Source organism: Bos grunniens, chromosome 6 (genome assembly GCF_055505025.1).
Source record: "Bos grunniens cultivar Pamir isolate PY7600 chromosome 6, Bosgru_T2T1.0, whole genome shotgun sequence".
Classification (NCBI taxonomy): Eukaryota; Metazoa; Chordata; class Mammalia; order Artiodactyla; family Bovidae; genus Bos; species Bos grunniens.
In genome coordinates this window covers 60,501,743-60,521,041 of record NC_141170.1, presented here as the reverse complement: position 1 = coordinate 60,521,041, position 19,299 = coordinate 60,501,743, and the positions used below count along the sequence as shown (strand labels likewise).

The following is a 19,299-nucleotide window of genomic DNA, read 5'->3' as shown; positions in this document are numbered from 1 at the left end:
CTCGGATTCCTTTTGTTATTTATTTACATGTATGAAAGTGTATTTAGAACAAAATCTTGAAGATCAGGTTTCCCCATTGAGTTGTGTGCATGAAATTGTAGCAAACTTCACACGAATGAGCTTGGACTTCCCCGATGGTCCAGTGGTTAAGAATCTGCCTGCCAATGCAGGGGACACAGGTTCGATCCCTGGTCCAGGAAGATTCCACATGCTTCATGGCAACTAAGCCTGTGGGCCATAACTACTGAGCCCACGAACCCTAGAGCCCGTGCTCCAAAATAAGAAAAGCCACCTCAATGAGAAGCTCTTGCACCCCAACTAGAGAGCAGCCCTCATTCTCCTATGACTGGAGAAAGCCTGTGAAGACCCAGTGCAGCCATTAATAAACAGCGGAAAAATTAAAAAGAGGGATCAGCTTAATTCAAAACAATGACCAGGTCTCTGGTATTTACTAGGTATTCTAACTTCCTACTTATAAAGATCTCAAAACAACCTCCTTAAAAATAAGCCGTGAAGAGAGCAAGGATGAATGAAATCCCAAGATCCTGAGCCTCAACCTATACCAATATCTCGCCCTTTCAAGATGGACTGCTGACCCCTCTCAAGAGTATTACTGACTTCCGATGCTGCCAGCATCTCTGGACCCTAGAGTAGAGATTCATGGTCTGGTGTTAGGACATCCCCCCCAAAATTCCTCAAGACTAGACAACTGTAAGGACAAAGTTTGCAAGTGGATTTCTGAACCTTGAAATATCAACAGCTACCGTTGAGCAGATTTTTCATCTGGACCAAATGTTAAGTGCTTTGTGTGCATCACTCACAGCAGCCTTCTGAGATCCGATTAATATACCCATTTTACAGAGAGGAAACTGAGGCACGGAGAGTGTAACTACCTTGCCTGGGGTCTACCTTTTAGGGTACCTTTTTTGAGCCTGACATTTTTACAAAGTGAGTAACTGAAGCAGTGATCATAATTACTACCCAGAAACTATTAGATTCCCAACCTTTAAAATCTAATAACTGGGAGAGACTTCTGAACTCATCTGGGATTCTCTCCCAGTGTCTCAGAAGCACATAAGATACATTTAACTGTTCATTTTTTTCCTTCAGCACTTTATTTCCTAAAGTTGTCTTAAGATGAAAATTTTGAGTCATGACATTAAAGTTGAAATTTTAAAGTAAACTGATAAACTTTTTTTTTATTGAAGGATCTTAATAATGGGCTTTTATATTAAAAAAAAAAATGTCCATAAATCTCTTCACTTATCTAGTTTCTGTTACTTATACATTTATGTAACTGAAGTCCTTGTTCCCTACCCCACCCCCACCCCCCACTAGTTCATTTTCACTTTTCCATGTATCTAAACTGGCTAAACTTCATTCTTCCGTATCGTCCCTCTAAGCATCAGGGTAGGAAGGTAAAGTGAAAGTGAAGTGAAGTCGCTCAGTCGTGTCCGACCCTCAGCGACCCCACGGACTGCAGCCTTCCAGGCTCCTCTGTCCATGGGATTTTCCAGGCAAGAGTACTAAGTGATACTCAAAACTGACAGTTTAAAAAACAATAGAAAAAAACACAGTTTTCTTTGCTAATAATTGAGAAATAAGTAAGGTCACTCGAGATAAAATGAACCTTTTTATTCTCTTCCTAGTCACTTCTTTGGGTGCCTGAAAAAGTTGTTGATAAGAGATGTATTTATTAATATATTTTTACCAAGATAAATAAGTTTTATTTCAGGAACTAAGTATTTATTTTCCTTTCCACCAGTCTTTCCCCCCTACCCGCCCCCTATGTTCTTGTATAACATTTTAAGAAATTTAGATTCACACTTTGTCTTTTGTCCCAGTTAGAGACCAACTACATAAGCTTGTAATGTATCAAGTAGTTAGTAATTAGGGAAGCGAATGGATGAATTAGAACTTGTTAATTACTTACATCAATCAGCAGGAGAAGCCTGAGAAAACTACAAATTTTTCCTGGCTCTTCCTCATCTGCCATTTCTCTCCACCAACTTCCTTTCTGAAAAAGAGGAAGTTCATAGTAATGATGTTTAACAGGATTTTATTTCAAACCCCTCCCCCCACCCCGGAAAGGTATGAAGGCACAGGAAAAGGCGGGTGTGAGAGAGGAGCCAGGAAGGTGGGGAGGATGGCGGGCATCTGCTGAGGGCCCTGGAGCTGCACCTGGGTTCTGGGTGAGGTGCTCCCTCGCCTGACCACTAGCCCTGCCTCAAGTTCTCTCCCAAGGAGGAACACCAGTGACAGTAAAGGTCTGAGTTTGTTAAGACAGCATGCCAACTTTTTTTTTTTTTTGAAGATCAAAATCAAATGTAAGTCTCTTTAAGAGACTCAAACTAAATGCCAGTTACATAGAGGATAAAATAGATACATCCTACAGTGTGGTTGCCTGAGACTTAGGAGTTTGACCTCTTATGCTTTCCCCGAAAGAACAGTAAACAGAAACCAGAGCGGCCTGTGAGAAGACGTAACAGTACAGTGTTTAGCCTCCGACCACCAAATTCTGCAAAGCAAATTTCTGTTGAGGGAAAGACCCTCCCAGCACTCCACACCTCCCTCTAGCATAGCACCTAACCCTTCTTACTGTCATTACTTATCTACATGTCTGTCTCCCCCTAGAGTGTGAGCTCCTCCAGGGCAGGAACCCTGTTTTTATTCATCTTTGTGTCCCGGTGCCAAGCACAGTGCCTGGCTCATGGTAGGTGCTCACTCCATGTTTGTTGAATGAATATAGCAGTGCTTCTTGGGTTGATCAGCTAATTTCTTTCTGTTTATTTTGTTGGGTTTTTTGTTTGTTTGTTTCTGCCCGGTGTTGTTAATGCTTTTGGTAGCCTGAAGACAAGGATCTTGCACCTCACCATTTTGCATTTGACATTGGCTTTCCTAGGAATCACCCTTCAGTCATCGTGCAGCCCGGGAAGAGACCTTTACCTGTGGAATCCCCAGACACGCAAAGGAAGCGGAGAATACACAGATGTGATTATGACGGATGCAACAAAGTGTACACTAAAAGCTCTCACTTGAAAGCACACAGAAGAACACATACAGGTATTAAGAGACTTGCTTCATTTACCTTCTTAAGAAGTACTGGAATGGAGTGTTAAATGTTCCGTCTTTGAGAGATTACTACAGAGAAATTTTTTCAGGCATCTTGAAAGTTACCATAGTCAGCTACAGCTGTCTCTCGTCAGTTGTGAAGAATGATGTTTCTGATGATGATGTGTTTTTATAATAGAACATAGTCAGGGTTATCTGCATAACAAGGTCTCTCACAACCACGTGCAGTTCTCTGGTCTCTGTAGTAAGAGGGAGAGAAGGGCATGACGGTTCCACTGGGAGCAGAGGGGAAAGTGCGCTTAACCATGGGCCTGTGTTATCAAAGATGTGGCCTTCATGTAGGCTGTCATTTAATAAATGTTGTATGTTAAAGAATAGTTCTTCATGCAGAACAAGTAAATGCAACAGTTAATAGAAATGGAATTCAAATGGAAATGGAAGTCATTGAAGGGAAGAAAAGTAAAGAAATATTGGTAATTATCATCTTCTAAAAGTGAGGGAGTTTGTATGCCATTGTCTGCCATATTTGTTCTAGGGTATTTTCCAGCTTGCCAGGTGTTGAATGTAGAGCAGGCGAGGCAGATCTTATAAAAACTGTTAAATAGGTGAAGAAAACAAAGTTGTCCCCTGGGCTCATGAACAAAACATCTTAAGGAATTCATACAAAACTATTTTAAACAAACCTGATTAATTGCAGTTAGCAGTGGTGATTAATGTTTATGGGAGGCCTCATCTGACATGACCTAAAGTCTTCGATGTGAAAATCTAGCATAATAGTCATCTGCCTCTCTGTACATTTCCTTAACACAGAATGTAGGGGTTTTGGAGCCTTGTGAGTCATTCTGGTTAGAAATATTTACAAAGAGAACAATCTGGGATTCGGAAGAGGAAAGGAACTAAAGTGTCTGGCAGAGTGGAAGTGAAGTTTTTTAGTACATCCTGCAGAGGAGGCAGAGGAATCCATCCTGCACACAACTGTCCTTCGGTTTCTTCACAGTGTTACTGTGGAGAGAGCTGAGGGCAGCAACCTTGCGGTTAGGGGATCACCCAAAGATTCGGGAATGCCTCTCCAGGGGCATGAATGGGACCTGAGAGGTGGATGTTACCACATGCCAGCATAAGATTAAAAAGACACTCGGTATTTGGATAACAATTTAGATGTAGGAAAAATTATCTCTTACATGTATATTCTGTGCAATAAAGTCGGTAGGATAAATTCTGAGTATCATCGAAATTCTAAGGAATGGCAGTCCTTTAAGGTTTCTGGAAAACTGAGGAGACAGTAAATGGAAATGAATCTGTGATGCCCATTACCCATTATTACTAGTTTAAACAGGTAAAAGTGCTGTTAGCTGCCTTTTTATTAATAAAGACCTTCATACTGACTGTCCTTGTGACTTCCCCACAAGTAAGTAAGTAAGTAAGTGAAAGGCACTCAGTTAGTTGTCCAACTGTTTGTAACCCCATGGACCATACAGTCCATGGAATTCTCCAGGCCAGAATACTGGAGTAGGTAGCCGTTCCCTTCTCCAGGGCATCTTCTCGACCCAGGGATCAAACCCAGGTCTCCCACATTGCAGGCAGATTCTTTACCAACTAAGCCTGTGACTCCCCAACAAGGGTCTTCTTTTTCTCACCTGTGAATTATCCTCGCCCAGGAGAGAGTTGCAGAAACCTGACATCCCCTGACAGGGTGGGGAGAAATTACTCTGTTTTCATTAAAGCATTATACTTAGGCATTGGTGGTGTTGTCTAATCAAAAAGCAAAATGTTGAAATCCCTGACAAATATTTCAGTTCATAGGGACTAAGGGACTTTACATTTTTAGAAAACTATTGAATAAGAAAATCCCACAGACTTTGAATTTGGGCTTCTCATTGAATGGATAATGCCTCATGTAGCTAAATTCCTAAATAGGTTTACAACTTGAAGGTTGGCAAATACAGATCACTGTGTATTAAGAACAAGTTTGTCGCTAATATTGAGGGCAAACCCAAAATTATTTAGTAGCCCCTTAGAGTGGATTTCAGTGCCATAAATATGCTTTGCTGCTGCTGCTGTTGCTAAGTTGCTTCAGTTGTGTCCGACTCTGCGACCCCATAGATGGCAGCCCACCAGGCTCCGCCGTCCCTGGGATTCTCCAGGCAATATGCTTTAAGAACTCTTAAAAATCCACTCTTCCCCCCTTTTGGGGACCAGAAAGCCAATTACATATTAAGACAGTTTCTTTTTCTTGTATGTCCCCTAGTGGTTCATTCATACGGCACTATTATTGAGGAACAAATGTTTGATCATATCTTGGAAATAATGTTTGTCAAGAGCTATTTTTCTTAACTTCTTATTTTATATTGGAGTATGGCCTGTTAACATGGGCTTCCCTGGTGGCTCAGATGGTAAAGAATCTGTCTGCAATGCAGAAGACCCGAGTTCAATCCCTGGGTTGAGAAGATCCCCAGGAGAAGGAATGATTACCCACTCCAGTATTCTTACCTGGAGAATCCCAAGAACAGAGGAGCTTAGTGGGCTATGGTCCATGGGGTCACAAAGAGTCAGACACAACTGAGTGACTAAGCTCAAAGCCTATTGAGAGTGTTGTAATAGTTTCAGATGGACAGCAAAGGTGCTGAGCCTTACATATACGCATATGCATTCCTCCCCCAAACTCCCTTCCCACTGTCAAGAGCTTTACCTCAAAAATATTTGCTGTCTTTAATTGTTAATATCCTTTTGTTATTAGAAAAAAAAATAAGCTCCTTTCCCCCACCTCTCTGCAGGAGAAAAACCCTACAAATGTACGTGGGAAGGATGCACATGGAAATTTGCTCGGTCTGATGAACTCACAAGACATTTCCGGAAACACACTGGAATCAAACCTTTCCAGTGTCCAGACTGTGACCGCAGCTTCTCCCGCTCCGACCACCTTGCTCTGCACAGGAAGCGCCACATGCTCGTGTGAACACCTCCGCCGCCCGCCTCAGCGTGGCCCCCCACCCTCCAGCTCTCTCTCTATCCTCCTTCCCATCAGCTAACTCATTTTTTACATGTACATTTTAATTTCGATTCAGCTGGTCTGAATCTGAATTTATATCATTCAAACTTCCATATGGTCAGTAGTAAATATCCTCTAATCCTCCCTCCTCTCCTTACCACGGGTCAGACCTAAAGAATGTGAACACTTCTTTTTTTTCTGGGGATGCTAAGCAAACCCTTCTTAGAGATACGTTTAATGTAATGAAAACAAGGGAACATGTAAACTAACATAACCAATTGTCGGTTTCTCCATGTATTCCTCAAGAGAACATCAAAGTAAATGTATTAGACGTACAGTATCCAGCCTGCTAGTCCTTGCCAGAGACATCCAGACCTATGTGCCCTGTGATCATGTTTGGTGCTCCACAGCAAAAAGAAGGGCATCAGCTTTCACAGATACCTAGACTTGCAGCCAGCTGTCTGGCTAGTACAGTCAGCTCTTCCATTGTCCTTCGCATATCTGGCTTGTCAACTTGAATTTGTCACTTCATCTAAATGTACATCCTTTAACCTCCTTTGTGCCTGCAGCTACTTGGGAGGTCTTTGCCACCACTGGGAAGGGAGCCAGAGCTGCTGATTTAGGTGGGTAATGTCTGTCAGTTGAGGGGATGGATGCTCTATTTGCCTAGCATGGAGTTGGAGCAAAGAGGCATGGAACAGAAGCAGAGCAGGGTGGGCAGAGGAGGAAGCCATCTATTCCTGCTGGGCAAGGGCTTTCTGGTGAGACTTCATCATTTTGTAGCTGGGCAGAGCATTCAGTTTCAGTCTCTCTGCATGTTCAGCTGTGCAGAATCCTATTGCAAAGGACTTCTCCATGCACCTGTCTCCGTTTCTACAATGTCCTTAATGTGGATCACCAAGCGTTGATCATAGGAATGCCACAAAAATATCTGCCCAGAAATGGTAAAAAAAAATCTTTTGGGTAAGGATATGAATGGCCTTCTTTTATCCCACCTATTTAATAGCTTTTTTGCAAACAGGAAAACTTTGAGTGGTAATTGTATTCCCCTATCCAATTAATCATGGAACCTTCATATGGAAACTTTTCTGTTTGAGCTGCAAAGTGCCTAATTGGCTGTCATCTGTGTTCAAAACACATATCATAAATAAGCGTCTGCTAATGCTTTAATAGATTCCTTCGATCTAAGACCTGAGTGACACTATTTGTAAATATAAATAGTTGTGAAGCACACATACCTTTCTTGATTTCTGAAAAATCTGGAAAACCACAGTTCAGGGATTCATAAATGTAGCTCAAATTCCCAAATGTTTACTGTCGGAGCTGGCGATCTCCTGTCATTATCAAATATCCCATCAGGAAAGAACAAACTGAAAATGACTCGTGTTTATGTTGAAGATTAATAACACCATTATTTTAGGGGAAGTTTTTCAAAAGCAGGCTTTTGAGCACTATAGTGTAAATGCCAATAAAAATAATCTACGCATAGAAATGCCATTGGTCCTAAATTTGAAGAAAGTGGGCGACGGTGGTCTAGTGTGGGTGCATGTAAGTAAATGCGCATTCATCCCTCGAGAAAGGAAGGAGGAGCAGAGAGAAGGACGGAATCCTGAAGATTCATCCCAGCCACAACTCAGGATCCAACGCAACCGTAACTGGGAGGAATATACTGTTCAGTTGTTTTTAAAACATCAGTGCATGAGTGATTCTGGAGGCCTGCGATCGTGTGGGGAGCTTACTTTGATGGCGCCATGTTAATAAAAGTGAGTTGTAGGGACTGCGCACCGAAGAGATCCCGCTTATCAGCCCTCAGATCCAACTGAAAGGAGATGTAGTTGAGAAATGCAGAGTAATTTGTTATGTGGCACTTGGTTTTATTTTCTTTATTTTTTTCTTAAGCACTGCAAAATTTGTTTAAAATATTAAACCATCCTTATGAGGCTTTTTTTTTTTTTGCAACTATGACGTGAATTGAGGGATTTCTTTTGAAAAATGGCTCTTGGAAAAGTAGGTATTGTCTGTATTGTAGATGCTTAGTCACATTCATGCCAAAGTGTCGATAGTTTGAAATGGTTCTTCCACAACACACCGAAGAATAAAGTTGAAGTGCAAAGAACATTTTTTTTTTTTTAAATGAGCTAACCAGTTTGTGCATGTTCTAACCCATCTTGAGGATGGGAAAAGAGTCAAAAAAGGGTAGAAAGTTGATCTTTGCATAATTAGCTTTGAGTCAAAGTCCAGCTGATAGAAAGCTTCATGGGTTCTCATGAAATTTAATTCGTGTTTGCTATAGCATATTTAAATTTTTTTCAAAAAAGCAAGCAGGACCCTGCAAAGACTTATTACATTAGTATTCAACTGATTAGATATGGTAACAAAGATACACTTCATAACAAGGATACACTTCAACTCTGAAAATAAAGCAACCCAGGAAACTTTTTTCTGTTCCCATGCTTGCCTTTATACTTCAGTTACCAATTGGCTGTTAACCAAATTTTCCTTTTTTATATATATTTGTATTTTAATATGATAGTTGAGAAATTTAGTATCTTAGTAATTTTTAGCTGTTATTGTGGAAGACCTCCAAGACAAGATAAGGTACCCTTGAACATGTGGTTTTAATGATATGCCATGTTACTATCAATGGTGATTTTAATTTTTAATATTTTAAATTGATGAGAATGATTTGTAAACATGAAGTTGGTGTTGTATAAATTCTGTTGGTTATAGAATTTCTTTGATGATTATCCAAGTGTCCTCCTGGGGCAGAAATCAGAAAAATTAAATCTGCAACCATCATAATTTTAGAGTTCTAAAATGTGAACCTATGTCATAAATGGGCATTAACATTCTAAATCACCTGGTTTGGAGAATGTGTTAGCAGCATAGCTATATTCAACTAAGGAAATGGCTAAATACCAGAAGTTTCCAGAGCCTTGGAACAGATTTACAGGGGAACTCTATATGTATGTGTATATTTTATTAAACACCCATCTGCACTATTCAGTGTTGCACTAATGTGGAATTTGAAAAACTATATTGCTGATACTGTATATCTGCACATCATTCCTGATTAGATTGTTTAAAAGACAATCTCAAAGGTCTAAGGTTTTAAAATAATTTGGTTGGTTTGAAAATACACAGTCATCTTGAAGGAATCACTGTCATGCATGAAGTTGCTCAGAGTGGTCTTTATTCTCTTCTTGGTCAAGGTTAACAATTTCTAAATGATTGCAAATTCACTTAAATAATACATTTACAAAGCCATTTTACATGCATTAAACGAGGGCTACAACAATATTATGTTTTACAAATACTAGCACTTTTTTTTTTGCTGTTATGTACTTAGTGTTAGAGGGTCAAAATAATCTTTCTGCTTAGCATCTCTTAAACCATACCTGCAAATATAGCAGGATTATTACATTTACAGTACTTTAATACTTGTATAAACTATGCAGAAATTTTTAATAAAGTGTAATATATTTTATAAGCTAATAAGACTGAATGGGTAAAGGTTTTTAGCATGCATTAGTATACTTGCAAATACTGAAACATTTTGGTAATCTTTCTTACTAAAGATGTGAATGTTTAATGTTCCTTCTCTGTTTCTACTCTGTAGTCCAATGGGAATTCAGTAATGACATTTTGTCATGTCAAACTGTGAACATAAATTTGTACTGTACAGTCCTCATATACTATATACAGTATGCAATATATGTATTATATACTTGTTAATAAAACCATCAGAATATTAAATGTGATCATGTGATTACTATATATACAGTGATCACTAGGAACAAAACTTACTAGCAAAGTAACCTGAAAGAGACCCATAGTTACAAATTTCAAAGTAAATCATCTTTTAATAGGCAGTCATTAATGGAGGGAAAGAAAAGCAGCTCTAACTGGGGGATACACTATATGAGTTAACTCAACCTTAAAGCTGTGTCCCTGGTCTTCTGATAAGAAATTTTCTAAGTACAAACCATAAACTTGGAGACAAGCCAGTATGAACCTCACCTAGTGCATTCTTGGAATATTTTATTATGATCCTGCTGCTGCTGCAAAGTCGCTTTAGTCTTGTCTGACTCTGTGCAACCCCATAGATGGCAGCCCACCAGGCTCCTCTGTCCCAGGGATTCTCCAGGCAAGAATATTGGAGTGGGTTGCCATTTCCTTCTCCCTATTATGACCCTACCTACCTCCAAAAAGAATTTTCAGTTTCATGTGTGTAATAACTTTAAATTTTTTAATAAAAGATCAAAATTCATAACTTGGACAGTGGGGAGTCAAATTATATCTGGATAAACATGATTTCTTTAAGCCTTCAATAAGCCATGTCTGTGGACACTGCTGTGTCCTTCACATTTAGAGTTTCTAAGACAAAACCTCTCAGAACCCCTAAATGTAATTGAAGCTGGCTTTTTAGCTCTCTCAACAGCTTCCTCCAGCAGACTTCATCTTAGCAGAACACAAAATAATGTCCGACTGGTGCTGGTCACAAGATGCAACTTCACGGATTGGATGGGGGAAGGAAGATGGGGAGAGGCTGAATTCAGCCTTCGAGTACTCTCCATCAGCGTTCTCCAGGGAACTTCTCTGCTTTTATATTGTGATAGTTGACTGCAAGCTCTAAAAGTATTTTATGTGACTATTGCATTCTAATGGGATGTCACCTTGAATTAGTCCAAATGATTGGTTGCAGTCCTCCACTACATATGGGATAGAAGGTACTACCTGCTGAGTTGAAAATGCGACCTAGTCATCTAAGGAAATCTGCCTGAGTGAGTGATCAGAATGATGACAAATACAGGTTTTATGAGAAACTAAATTCTTTGAGGAATGGTTGAACAAATTAAGATGTTTAACACACACACCAAATATACAACCATTGCCCAATATTTTATATGCTGTAAGGTTGAGGAAGAGATTAGGAGCCTGGCTAGGGGCAAGTTATCAAGTGTAGTATGCCTTCAAGGAAAGAAGTGGCTCTGTTAAGGGAAGGATGGGTTCAGATGGTAGTGAAAATGCCGACTAGGTGGCTCAATGGGTAAAGAATCCGCCTGCAATGCAAGAGATGCAGGAGACGCGGGTTTGATCCCTGGGTTGGGAAGATCCCCTGGATAAGTAAATGACAACCCATTCCAGTATTCTTGCCTTGTACAGTATTATCCCACAGAGGAGCTTGGCGGGCTACCGTCAAAGGATCTCAAAGAGTCGGACACAACTAAAGCTGCTGAGCAGGCATGCATAGGTGTCTGAGTTGAACGAACAGACCAGAGTGACCTGTGTGTACACACAAAACAATAAATTGCCTTTCAAGGGTACATTTATTTTCTTGTTGTTCATTGTCTCAGTCATGTCTGACTGTATGACCCATGGACTGCTGCTGCACACAAGGCTTCCCTGTCCACTGTCTCCCGGAGTTTGCTCAAACTCTTGTCCATTGACTCAGTGATGCCATCCAACAATCTAATCCTCTATCGCCCTCTTCTGCCCTCAATCTTTCCCAGAATCAGCGTCTTTTCCAATGAGTTGGCTCTTTGCATCAAGTGGCCAAAGGTATTGGAGCTTCAACTTCAGCATCAGTCCTTCTAATGAATATTCAGGGTTGATTTCCTTTAGGTTTGACATTTATTTTAAGATATATAAACTGAACCTGTTACCACTTCCTATTATCTGAGCCAATAACAGACCTGGTGGCTGAATGAGACTGCATATGCAGAGTGTGATCCCCAAGTTAAAATGATGCATGCATCATTAGAATTCTTTTTAAGCTTATTCCTTTCTTGTGCGGAATAAGTTCTCACCAAATCTAGACATACTTATTGCTTTGAGTTCTGTTTGTTTTGTTCTGGTTTTGCATTCCCTGTAGGTATCCTGAGTGATCTAGAAGACAGAAACTGGATCTGCAGGTTCCTAGACTGTATCTCTCTTTCACATTAAACATATCCAGTGTTTCTTCCTTCTCAAGACTCAGTGTATTAGTCATGGTTCTCTGGAGAAACAGAAACAATAGGACATATAGAAATGTTAAGTGTAGATATAAAGAGATTGTCAGTGTTAAATTGGAGGCTGAGAAGTCCCATGATCTGCCATTTACAAGCTAGAGACCCAGGGAAACCAATGATTAATTCTAGTCCAAAAGCCTCATAACCAGTGTAGTCAAAGGTGAAAATCCCAGTCTGGGGGCAGGAGAAGACCAATGTCACAGCTCGTGAAGACAGGAAGCAAAAGAAGCAAACTTCTCTTTAAACCTCTTAGTTTGCTGCAAGCCCCCGATTGGATGATGCCCACCCAAATTAGGGAAAAAATCTGCTTTACTGAGTGCACAGATTCAAATGCTAATCTCATAAAAAAACATTCTCACAGACACACCCAGAAACACTGTTTAATCCAAGCACTCTACAGCCCAGTCAGGTAAAGACCCTGATGCTGGGAAAGATTGAGGGCAGGAGGAAAAGGGGGCAACAGAGGATGAGATGGTTGGATAGTATCGACTCAGTGCACATGAGTTTGAGCAAACTCCGAGAGATAGTGAAGGACAGAGAAGCCTGGCATGCTGCAGTCCGTGGGGTTGCAAAGAGTCAGACGTGGCTGAGCAACTGAACAATGACAACTACAACCCAGTCAAGGTGACATAAAGTTGACTGTCACACTCAGGAACTTCATCAGCCCAAGGACTTGGCTTCTAAAGAACTCTGTGTGGTAAAGGAGGCCATTGAGGACCTTTGAAGACCGTTTGCTAATATTTTCTCCCAGCTTGTGGCATGTCTTTCCATTCTCTTAACAGTATCTTTTGAATAGTGATGTGTTCAGTACTGATGAAGCTTAGTTGATCGATTTTTTTATTTTATGGATATCTATATTTTTTTTTATGTCCTAAAAAATCTTTCAGAGAAGGCAATGGTAACCCACGCCAGTACCCTTGCCTGGCAAATCCCATGGACGGAGGAGCCTGGTAGGCTGCAGTCCATAGGGTCCCTAGGAGTCGGACACGACTGAGCGACTTCACTTTCACTTTTCACTTTCATGCATTGGAGAAGGAGATGGCAACCCACTCCAGTGTTCTTACCTGGAGAATCCCAGGAACGGGGGAGCCTGGTGGGCTGCCATCTATGGGGTCACACAGAGTCGGACACAACTGAAGCGACTTAGCAGCAAAAAATCTTTGCCTAACCCAAGATTACAAAGTTTTTTTTCTTTTTTCTTCTAGAGGTTTTATGGTTTCAGGTTTTACATTTAGGTCTATGATCCATTTGGGATTAATTTATGTATATAATGTATGAGTCAAGATCAAAATTTTAATATACATGTCCAATTGTTCCAGCATTATTTTTTTAAAGACCATTTTTTCTTCATTAAATTGCCTTTGCATATTTGTCAAAAAATCAATTATCTATATGCATGGGTCAATCTCTGGATTTTGTATTTCATTAATCTATGTGTCCATCCTTTCACCAATATCACACAATTTTGATTACAGCAGCTGAAACCAAAATCTTCTACATGAATCCATGGACATGAGTAAGTGCAAAATGCAAAACACTTTTAGAAGAACATACCCTTAACCTGTGACACAGAGAAAGCCCTACTTATTTAAGTCCATAAGTCAAACAAACAACCACTACAAGCAAGAGTCAGCAGTCACTGCAAACAGTACAACAGAAGAAAGTCATATGGTGGAATTGTCAGAAAGAATATAAAATAAGTATATTTACAGACAATGGAATTAATCAAAGCCCTGAGAAAGGAGCCTCTGGTTCAGGTCAGATATGAATAAATGCATTCCACTCTATTCCTCCTGCTAATTACAACCAAGAACTCTAGAGTAAAACATAAAAGCAACTATAAGTAGACTCTAAAAGGTGATGAGAAGATGGTAAACCAACTGGAGAACTTAGGACTTAAGGAACAATCCAGCAGTAAGTTTCTTGAGTAGTTTTTTTATTTGTTTAATATCCTGTCATATATCCTGGGACCTAGAGCCACCCATGACCTGGAAGCACCATCAGGTACAAACCAAAAAAAAAAAAAAAAACAAAACAGAAAACAACTCTTTCTTAACAAAAGACCAAGAGGATGACTACAGGATGGAACATTTTTTACACTAACAGACCTAATCCAGGCAAATACCAAAAGTGGTGCAACACCCCCCCACACCACCCGGCTGCCCACTGTCACCATCCCCACTCTGCACAAAATGAAGATCAAGCAAAGAAGTGGCTCCCCTTCCCTTCCTGAGAGACAGTGGGGAGGAGTTCTGTCGATGCTCCCTGCTCTGCATTAAATAAACACACAGAAGCAGCACTTCTCCCACCAAGCACGGTGCTGAGAGGTGGGGTATTGCCCTGTTAACAGTATTCACCCAGCACTAAGCAACAAAGAGGCAACATCCCCTTCCCCTCCCAGCTAGAGAGTCAGGAAAGGATTATGGAAAGGAGGGAGTAAAAGAAAGACCTTTTAATCTAAGTCCCAGGCTCATCTCTGAGTGGCTCAAGCATTAAACTGACCTGAATCAACACATCAAAAGCTTTGCAAACTGAACCACAGTGTGGAATACCACCCAGGTTTCAGACTGGCCTCTCAGTAGTACACAGTGGGGCAGACCAGAATAGTACTGCAAAAGTTTAAAAGTTAAATTAACATTCAAACCACAGCCCACAAAAGTGGGCCAGGATGTGTGTTCTAAATCTAAATGGGTTGACTGCTTGCTAAAGAAGAAGATTTAAAGAGGAACAAGAGTCTCATAACATAATACACAGAATTTCTAAAATACAGTTCAAAATTACTTGGTATAGTAAAAGCCAGGACACTCTCATCTTGTGTGAGAAAAGAAATCAACAGATACTAATGCCCAAAGATGGAAGTGTTGGAATTGTCTGATGAAGATTTTTAAGGAAGTTTCATCAAAATTCTCAAAAAAGCAATTAGAACATTCTGGAAACAAACAGAACACTAGAAAATCTCAGCAAAGAAATAGAAGATATAAAAAAAAAATCAAATGGAAATTTAGAACTGAGAAATACAATATCCAAAATAAAAATATTCACTGGATAAGCTCAATTACAGAGATCACAGAGGATAGAGAAAATTTAACATGTGCATGTCAGCCACTCAATCGTGTCTTTGCAACCCCCTGGGCTGTAGCCCACCAGGTTCCTCTGTCCATGGAATTCTCCAGGCAAGAATACAGAATGGGTTGCCATTCCCTTCTTCAAGGATCTTCCCAACCCAGGGATCAAACCCAGGTTTCTTTTTAGTGTAAAAGCTCCCCAGTTTGTTGCAAGACAGAAAGGAAAAAAAAAAAAGCAAACTCCCGATTCTAGTAGCTGATTAAATTTGAAAAACAATAAACCCAAAGAAATCCCCATCCAGACACATCATAATCAAACTGCTGAAATGAAAGGGGAAAAACCAACAAAACAAAACAAAAAACCCAGGGTTAGATGTAACATGGATGAGACATATTACAGAATTTTTACATTGGCAACCAGATAAATAATAAATACTAGAATTGTAAATGGTTTTCCTGATGAAAACATTTAATAATAGTTCGTGTAATTTCTAAAAATTAAATGAAACTTCTCCACCTGCCCATCTGCCCAGTCCTGTTTCCCACACTCTCATGCAGGGCCCACTCTCTATTAGAGGTTTTGTTCCCCCATTAAACCACCTACATGCAAATCTCTGTCTTGGAGTGTATTTCCCAGGAGCCTAAACCCAGCTATGTGCCATTGGCCTGATGGCAGAAAGAAACATTGGTCCTCTGTCTCCACTTTCAGACCGTGATGTAGTGAGACAAGCAAATGGTGAGCTTGCTGGTAGATATCGTTAAATGTACTCCTGTCTTATATTAACTTAATTTAAATAGCTTTGCTTTTTTAATATTTATTCATTTGTCTGCATCGGGTCTTAGTTATGGCACACCAGATCTTCAACGTAGAAGATCTTCAGGTGGAATCTTTTGTTGTGGTGCGGAGAGTCTAATTGTGGAGCGTAGGCTCAATAGTTGTGGCACCCAAGCTGTCCAGTTGTGACACATGCACTCTGGCGTGCGTGGGCTTCAGGAGTTGTGGCGTGCAGGCTTAGTTGCTCCTCAGCATGTGGGATCTTCGCTCCCTCACCAGAAATTGAATCTGCATCCCCTGAATTGCAGGAGGATTCTTAACCACTGGACCACCAGGGATGTTCTAGCTTTGATTTTTAATTTTAGATATTTAAATATTTGATGTGTCTTCATTTTGTATTCTTGTCCCAGATGCCACAAATATTTGGAGTAGGCCTACTCATCCCTCTTTATTTCTGTTATATTTTTTAGTTTCTGTCCTAGAGGAACATCATTGGTTTTATAAAAATGATCTTATATCTGGAAAACAAGGTGAATTTTCTTACTAGTTCTCTTCCTTTTCTGAAGTACTACTGAATTGTTTTTTTAGTAAAGATAATTATAATAACTTCAGTAATAACTATTAGTTTTTTCCTTCAATCCTCATAGCTCATATGCTTTTCTCCTCTTACAATGTTGGCTAAATTTTGCAATATCATGGTAGGTAATAGTGGTACCCTGTGGCATCCTATTTATTGTTATCTTCAAGGAAATATATAAAAATTTGTTCAATAAGCATGATTTCTGTTGTAGGATTTTTAGTATACTTGCCTTTATCTAGGCACAGAGGCTCCTTTCTTCTTCTGGTTTTCTGAGCATTTTTTATGTAAATAGGTGTTAAACTTCAACAAATGTTCTTCCTTCATCTACTCAGATACCCTTATGGATTTTCTCCTTTAGATGATTAACATGGTAATGTACAGTGATAAATTTCTTTAATGTGAAACCATTCTTACATTTCTCATGTAAATCCTGCTTATGCACAAGATATACAAATATGCATATTTTAATGAAATGTAAAATGTGTTTAAGATTTTATATCTGTGACAATAAGTGAAATGATCCTATAATTGCTTAAGGTTTCATTTACTTCCTAAACTGTGTAGAAATAAACAAAGACCAACCAGATGAGAATAGACAGGGTTATTATCCAGAGCTTGCTGAAGCAAGAGAGTCAGCCACCATCACTTGCATTTGGGAAAAGACTCAAAGGCAGGCAGAAGAGGGGGAAAGCCTTAGTGAAAAAGATGAAAGGCTGAAGGTTTGCCCTGCCTGGAGGTCATTGACACGGGGAGGCTGTAGGAGGGCTAACTAGTGGGCCCTTCTGTGTGATGGGTTAGGGGTACACATTTGGCTTTCTCCTGATGGTCCTAAATTAGAAATAGGGACAAAAATTAGAGAAGCTGTTAGTTATTAATCAAGCCCTGGCTATTCAGGGCTGATGATTGCAAAAGTTATTGTTGGTTTTCTGGACTGTTTGCTGGAGACAGTGGTCTAACTTTCTACAAGTCTGACTTGGAGATAGTCAGTTAGCTTCCTAAGCTGGTTACCATAGATTATGGACTAGTTTCCTGGGCCAATTATTTCCCATTTTGGGTCAGAGTTCTATTTTTATATATGATCTGGTCATCATCTGTTTGTATATTTAGACCCTTCACTGACTTTGGCAGCTTTCCCTCTTTTACAATTTTCTGAAACAACTTATAGAAGATAGAGATTCTTGAAAGTTTGGGAAAATTCCTCTGAGAACCTACCCAGGCCAAATCCTGGACAGTGGAGGTCTTTGTTTTCAATAGTCATTAAATAACCAAATAATCATTACACTATTTAAATTATCTGTTCTTCCACCAATTTTTGCCTTTCTTACTTTCCCAAAAACATATCTGCTTCATCTAAGTTATCATATTTACTTGAAACAGTTCATCATGGTAGTATTTTACAGTCATTTTCATCTCCATAACCCTACTTTTTATGTATTTTTGTCTGTTTTTTCTTTCCTTGATCAACCTTGCCAGAAATCTATCATTCCAATTTTTCAAACAGCCAAATATGTTTAGCTAATTAATCTTCTGAGGTGCTTGTGTTACTTTGGTTAGTATCTGATCCCATTAGTCTCTTTGTTACTTCCTTCCTTCTTGTTGGGTTTGCACTGTTGCTATTTTTTAACTTCTGAGAAAATTGCCTAACATTTGTTTTCAACTTCCCTTGTTTGTTTATTTTTTCAATGTATTGTTAAAGTTATGAATTTCTTTCTGTTTGCTGTAAATGGGTTCCCTAAATTTTGGCACAAAGACAGGGTAAGCCACATAATGTAATGCATGCACCATCAGGCCCATCTGACGGGTGAGTGGAGGCTCTCGGGATGAACATTGTTACCTTCCTTTTAAATATGTAGAAGACGTGGACATGCCCTTGGGTACTAGTAGGTGTAAACCCACAAAAAGTCAAGAGATCTGTGCTCACAACTCTTTTGTGTGTGTGTGGGTGGGTGGGGGGGGGTGGTTTATTGAATTTATTACAATATTGCTTCTATTTTATGTTTTGGTTTTTTGGCGGCAAGGTATATGGGTTTAGCTCCCCCACCAGGGATTGAATCCCCACCCCATGCATTGGAAGGCAAAGTCTTAACCATTGGACCACCAGAGAAGTCCCTGTGTTTAAGATTCTTGATATTGGTTTGTATTTTCCATAGTGGAAAATCTCCTTTAAGGAGCAAGACAAGCCTAATGTTACTGAAGGATTCCTGGAGCCATTATATATATATATATATATATATATATATATATGCTATTAATATACAGTGTGAGTCTTCTACACACAAACAAGTTCCATTCCAAGAGCACATTTATAAATCCAATTTGTTCATAAATCCAACAAAGTTAGCACAGTTATCCAACAAACACAACTGACTGTATAGTGACTTAGCACACATATAGTATTATACTGTAATTAATTTATAATACTTTTCACACAAATAATAGGTTAAAAACAAATACGAAAATAAAGAAAACATGCTTAATCATACAGTACAGTACCTTAAAAAGTACAGTCGTACAGTACAACAGCTGACATACAGAGGCTTGCACAGGCAAGAAGAGTTACTCACTGGAGGAGGGAGGAGGGGTGGCCGATGGTAGAGCTGAAGGATCGTCAGTAATAAGAGATGGAGGGGGCAAACTGCAGTTTCACTCACGCCTGACATTGATGGTTCCTGGTTCCTTGCTGGATTCAAGTCTATCTACCCTCTTGAAAAAACGATCCAGTGATGTCTGCCTAGTAGCTCTTTCTTTCTCATCATAGATAACACAGTAGCCCTGGGTTGCATTCTACATGGCGGCTGCAACCCTCA

The 19,299-nt window shown here is 39.7% G+C and overlaps 1 protein-coding gene across 4 annotated transcripts in view; it reads left to right on the top strand.

Moving 5' to 3' along the window:
• The window catches only part of KLF3 (KLF transcription factor 3), a 35,551-nt gene extending 25,734 nt beyond the window's left edge, over positions 1-9,817 (top strand). For 2 of the 4 annotated variants that reach the window (XR_015165476.1, XR_015165477.1), the window contains 3 exons: positions 2,635-2,713; positions 2,903-3,063; positions 5,847-6,401. Coding sequence is in view for 2 of the 4 variants with exons in the window: in XM_086406144.1 (XP_086262270.1) it covers positions 2,903-3,063; positions 5,847-6,028 (343 nt within the window). In the remaining 2 variants the exon portion in view is untranslated. Of the gene's footprint in view, positions 1-2,634; positions 2,714-2,902; positions 3,064-5,846 lie in introns of all 4 variants that reach the window. The other 2 variants (XM_086406144.1, XM_086406145.1) reach the window with 1 other exon arrangement.
• The last annotated feature ends 9,482 nt before the right edge of the window (positions 9,818-19,299 follow it).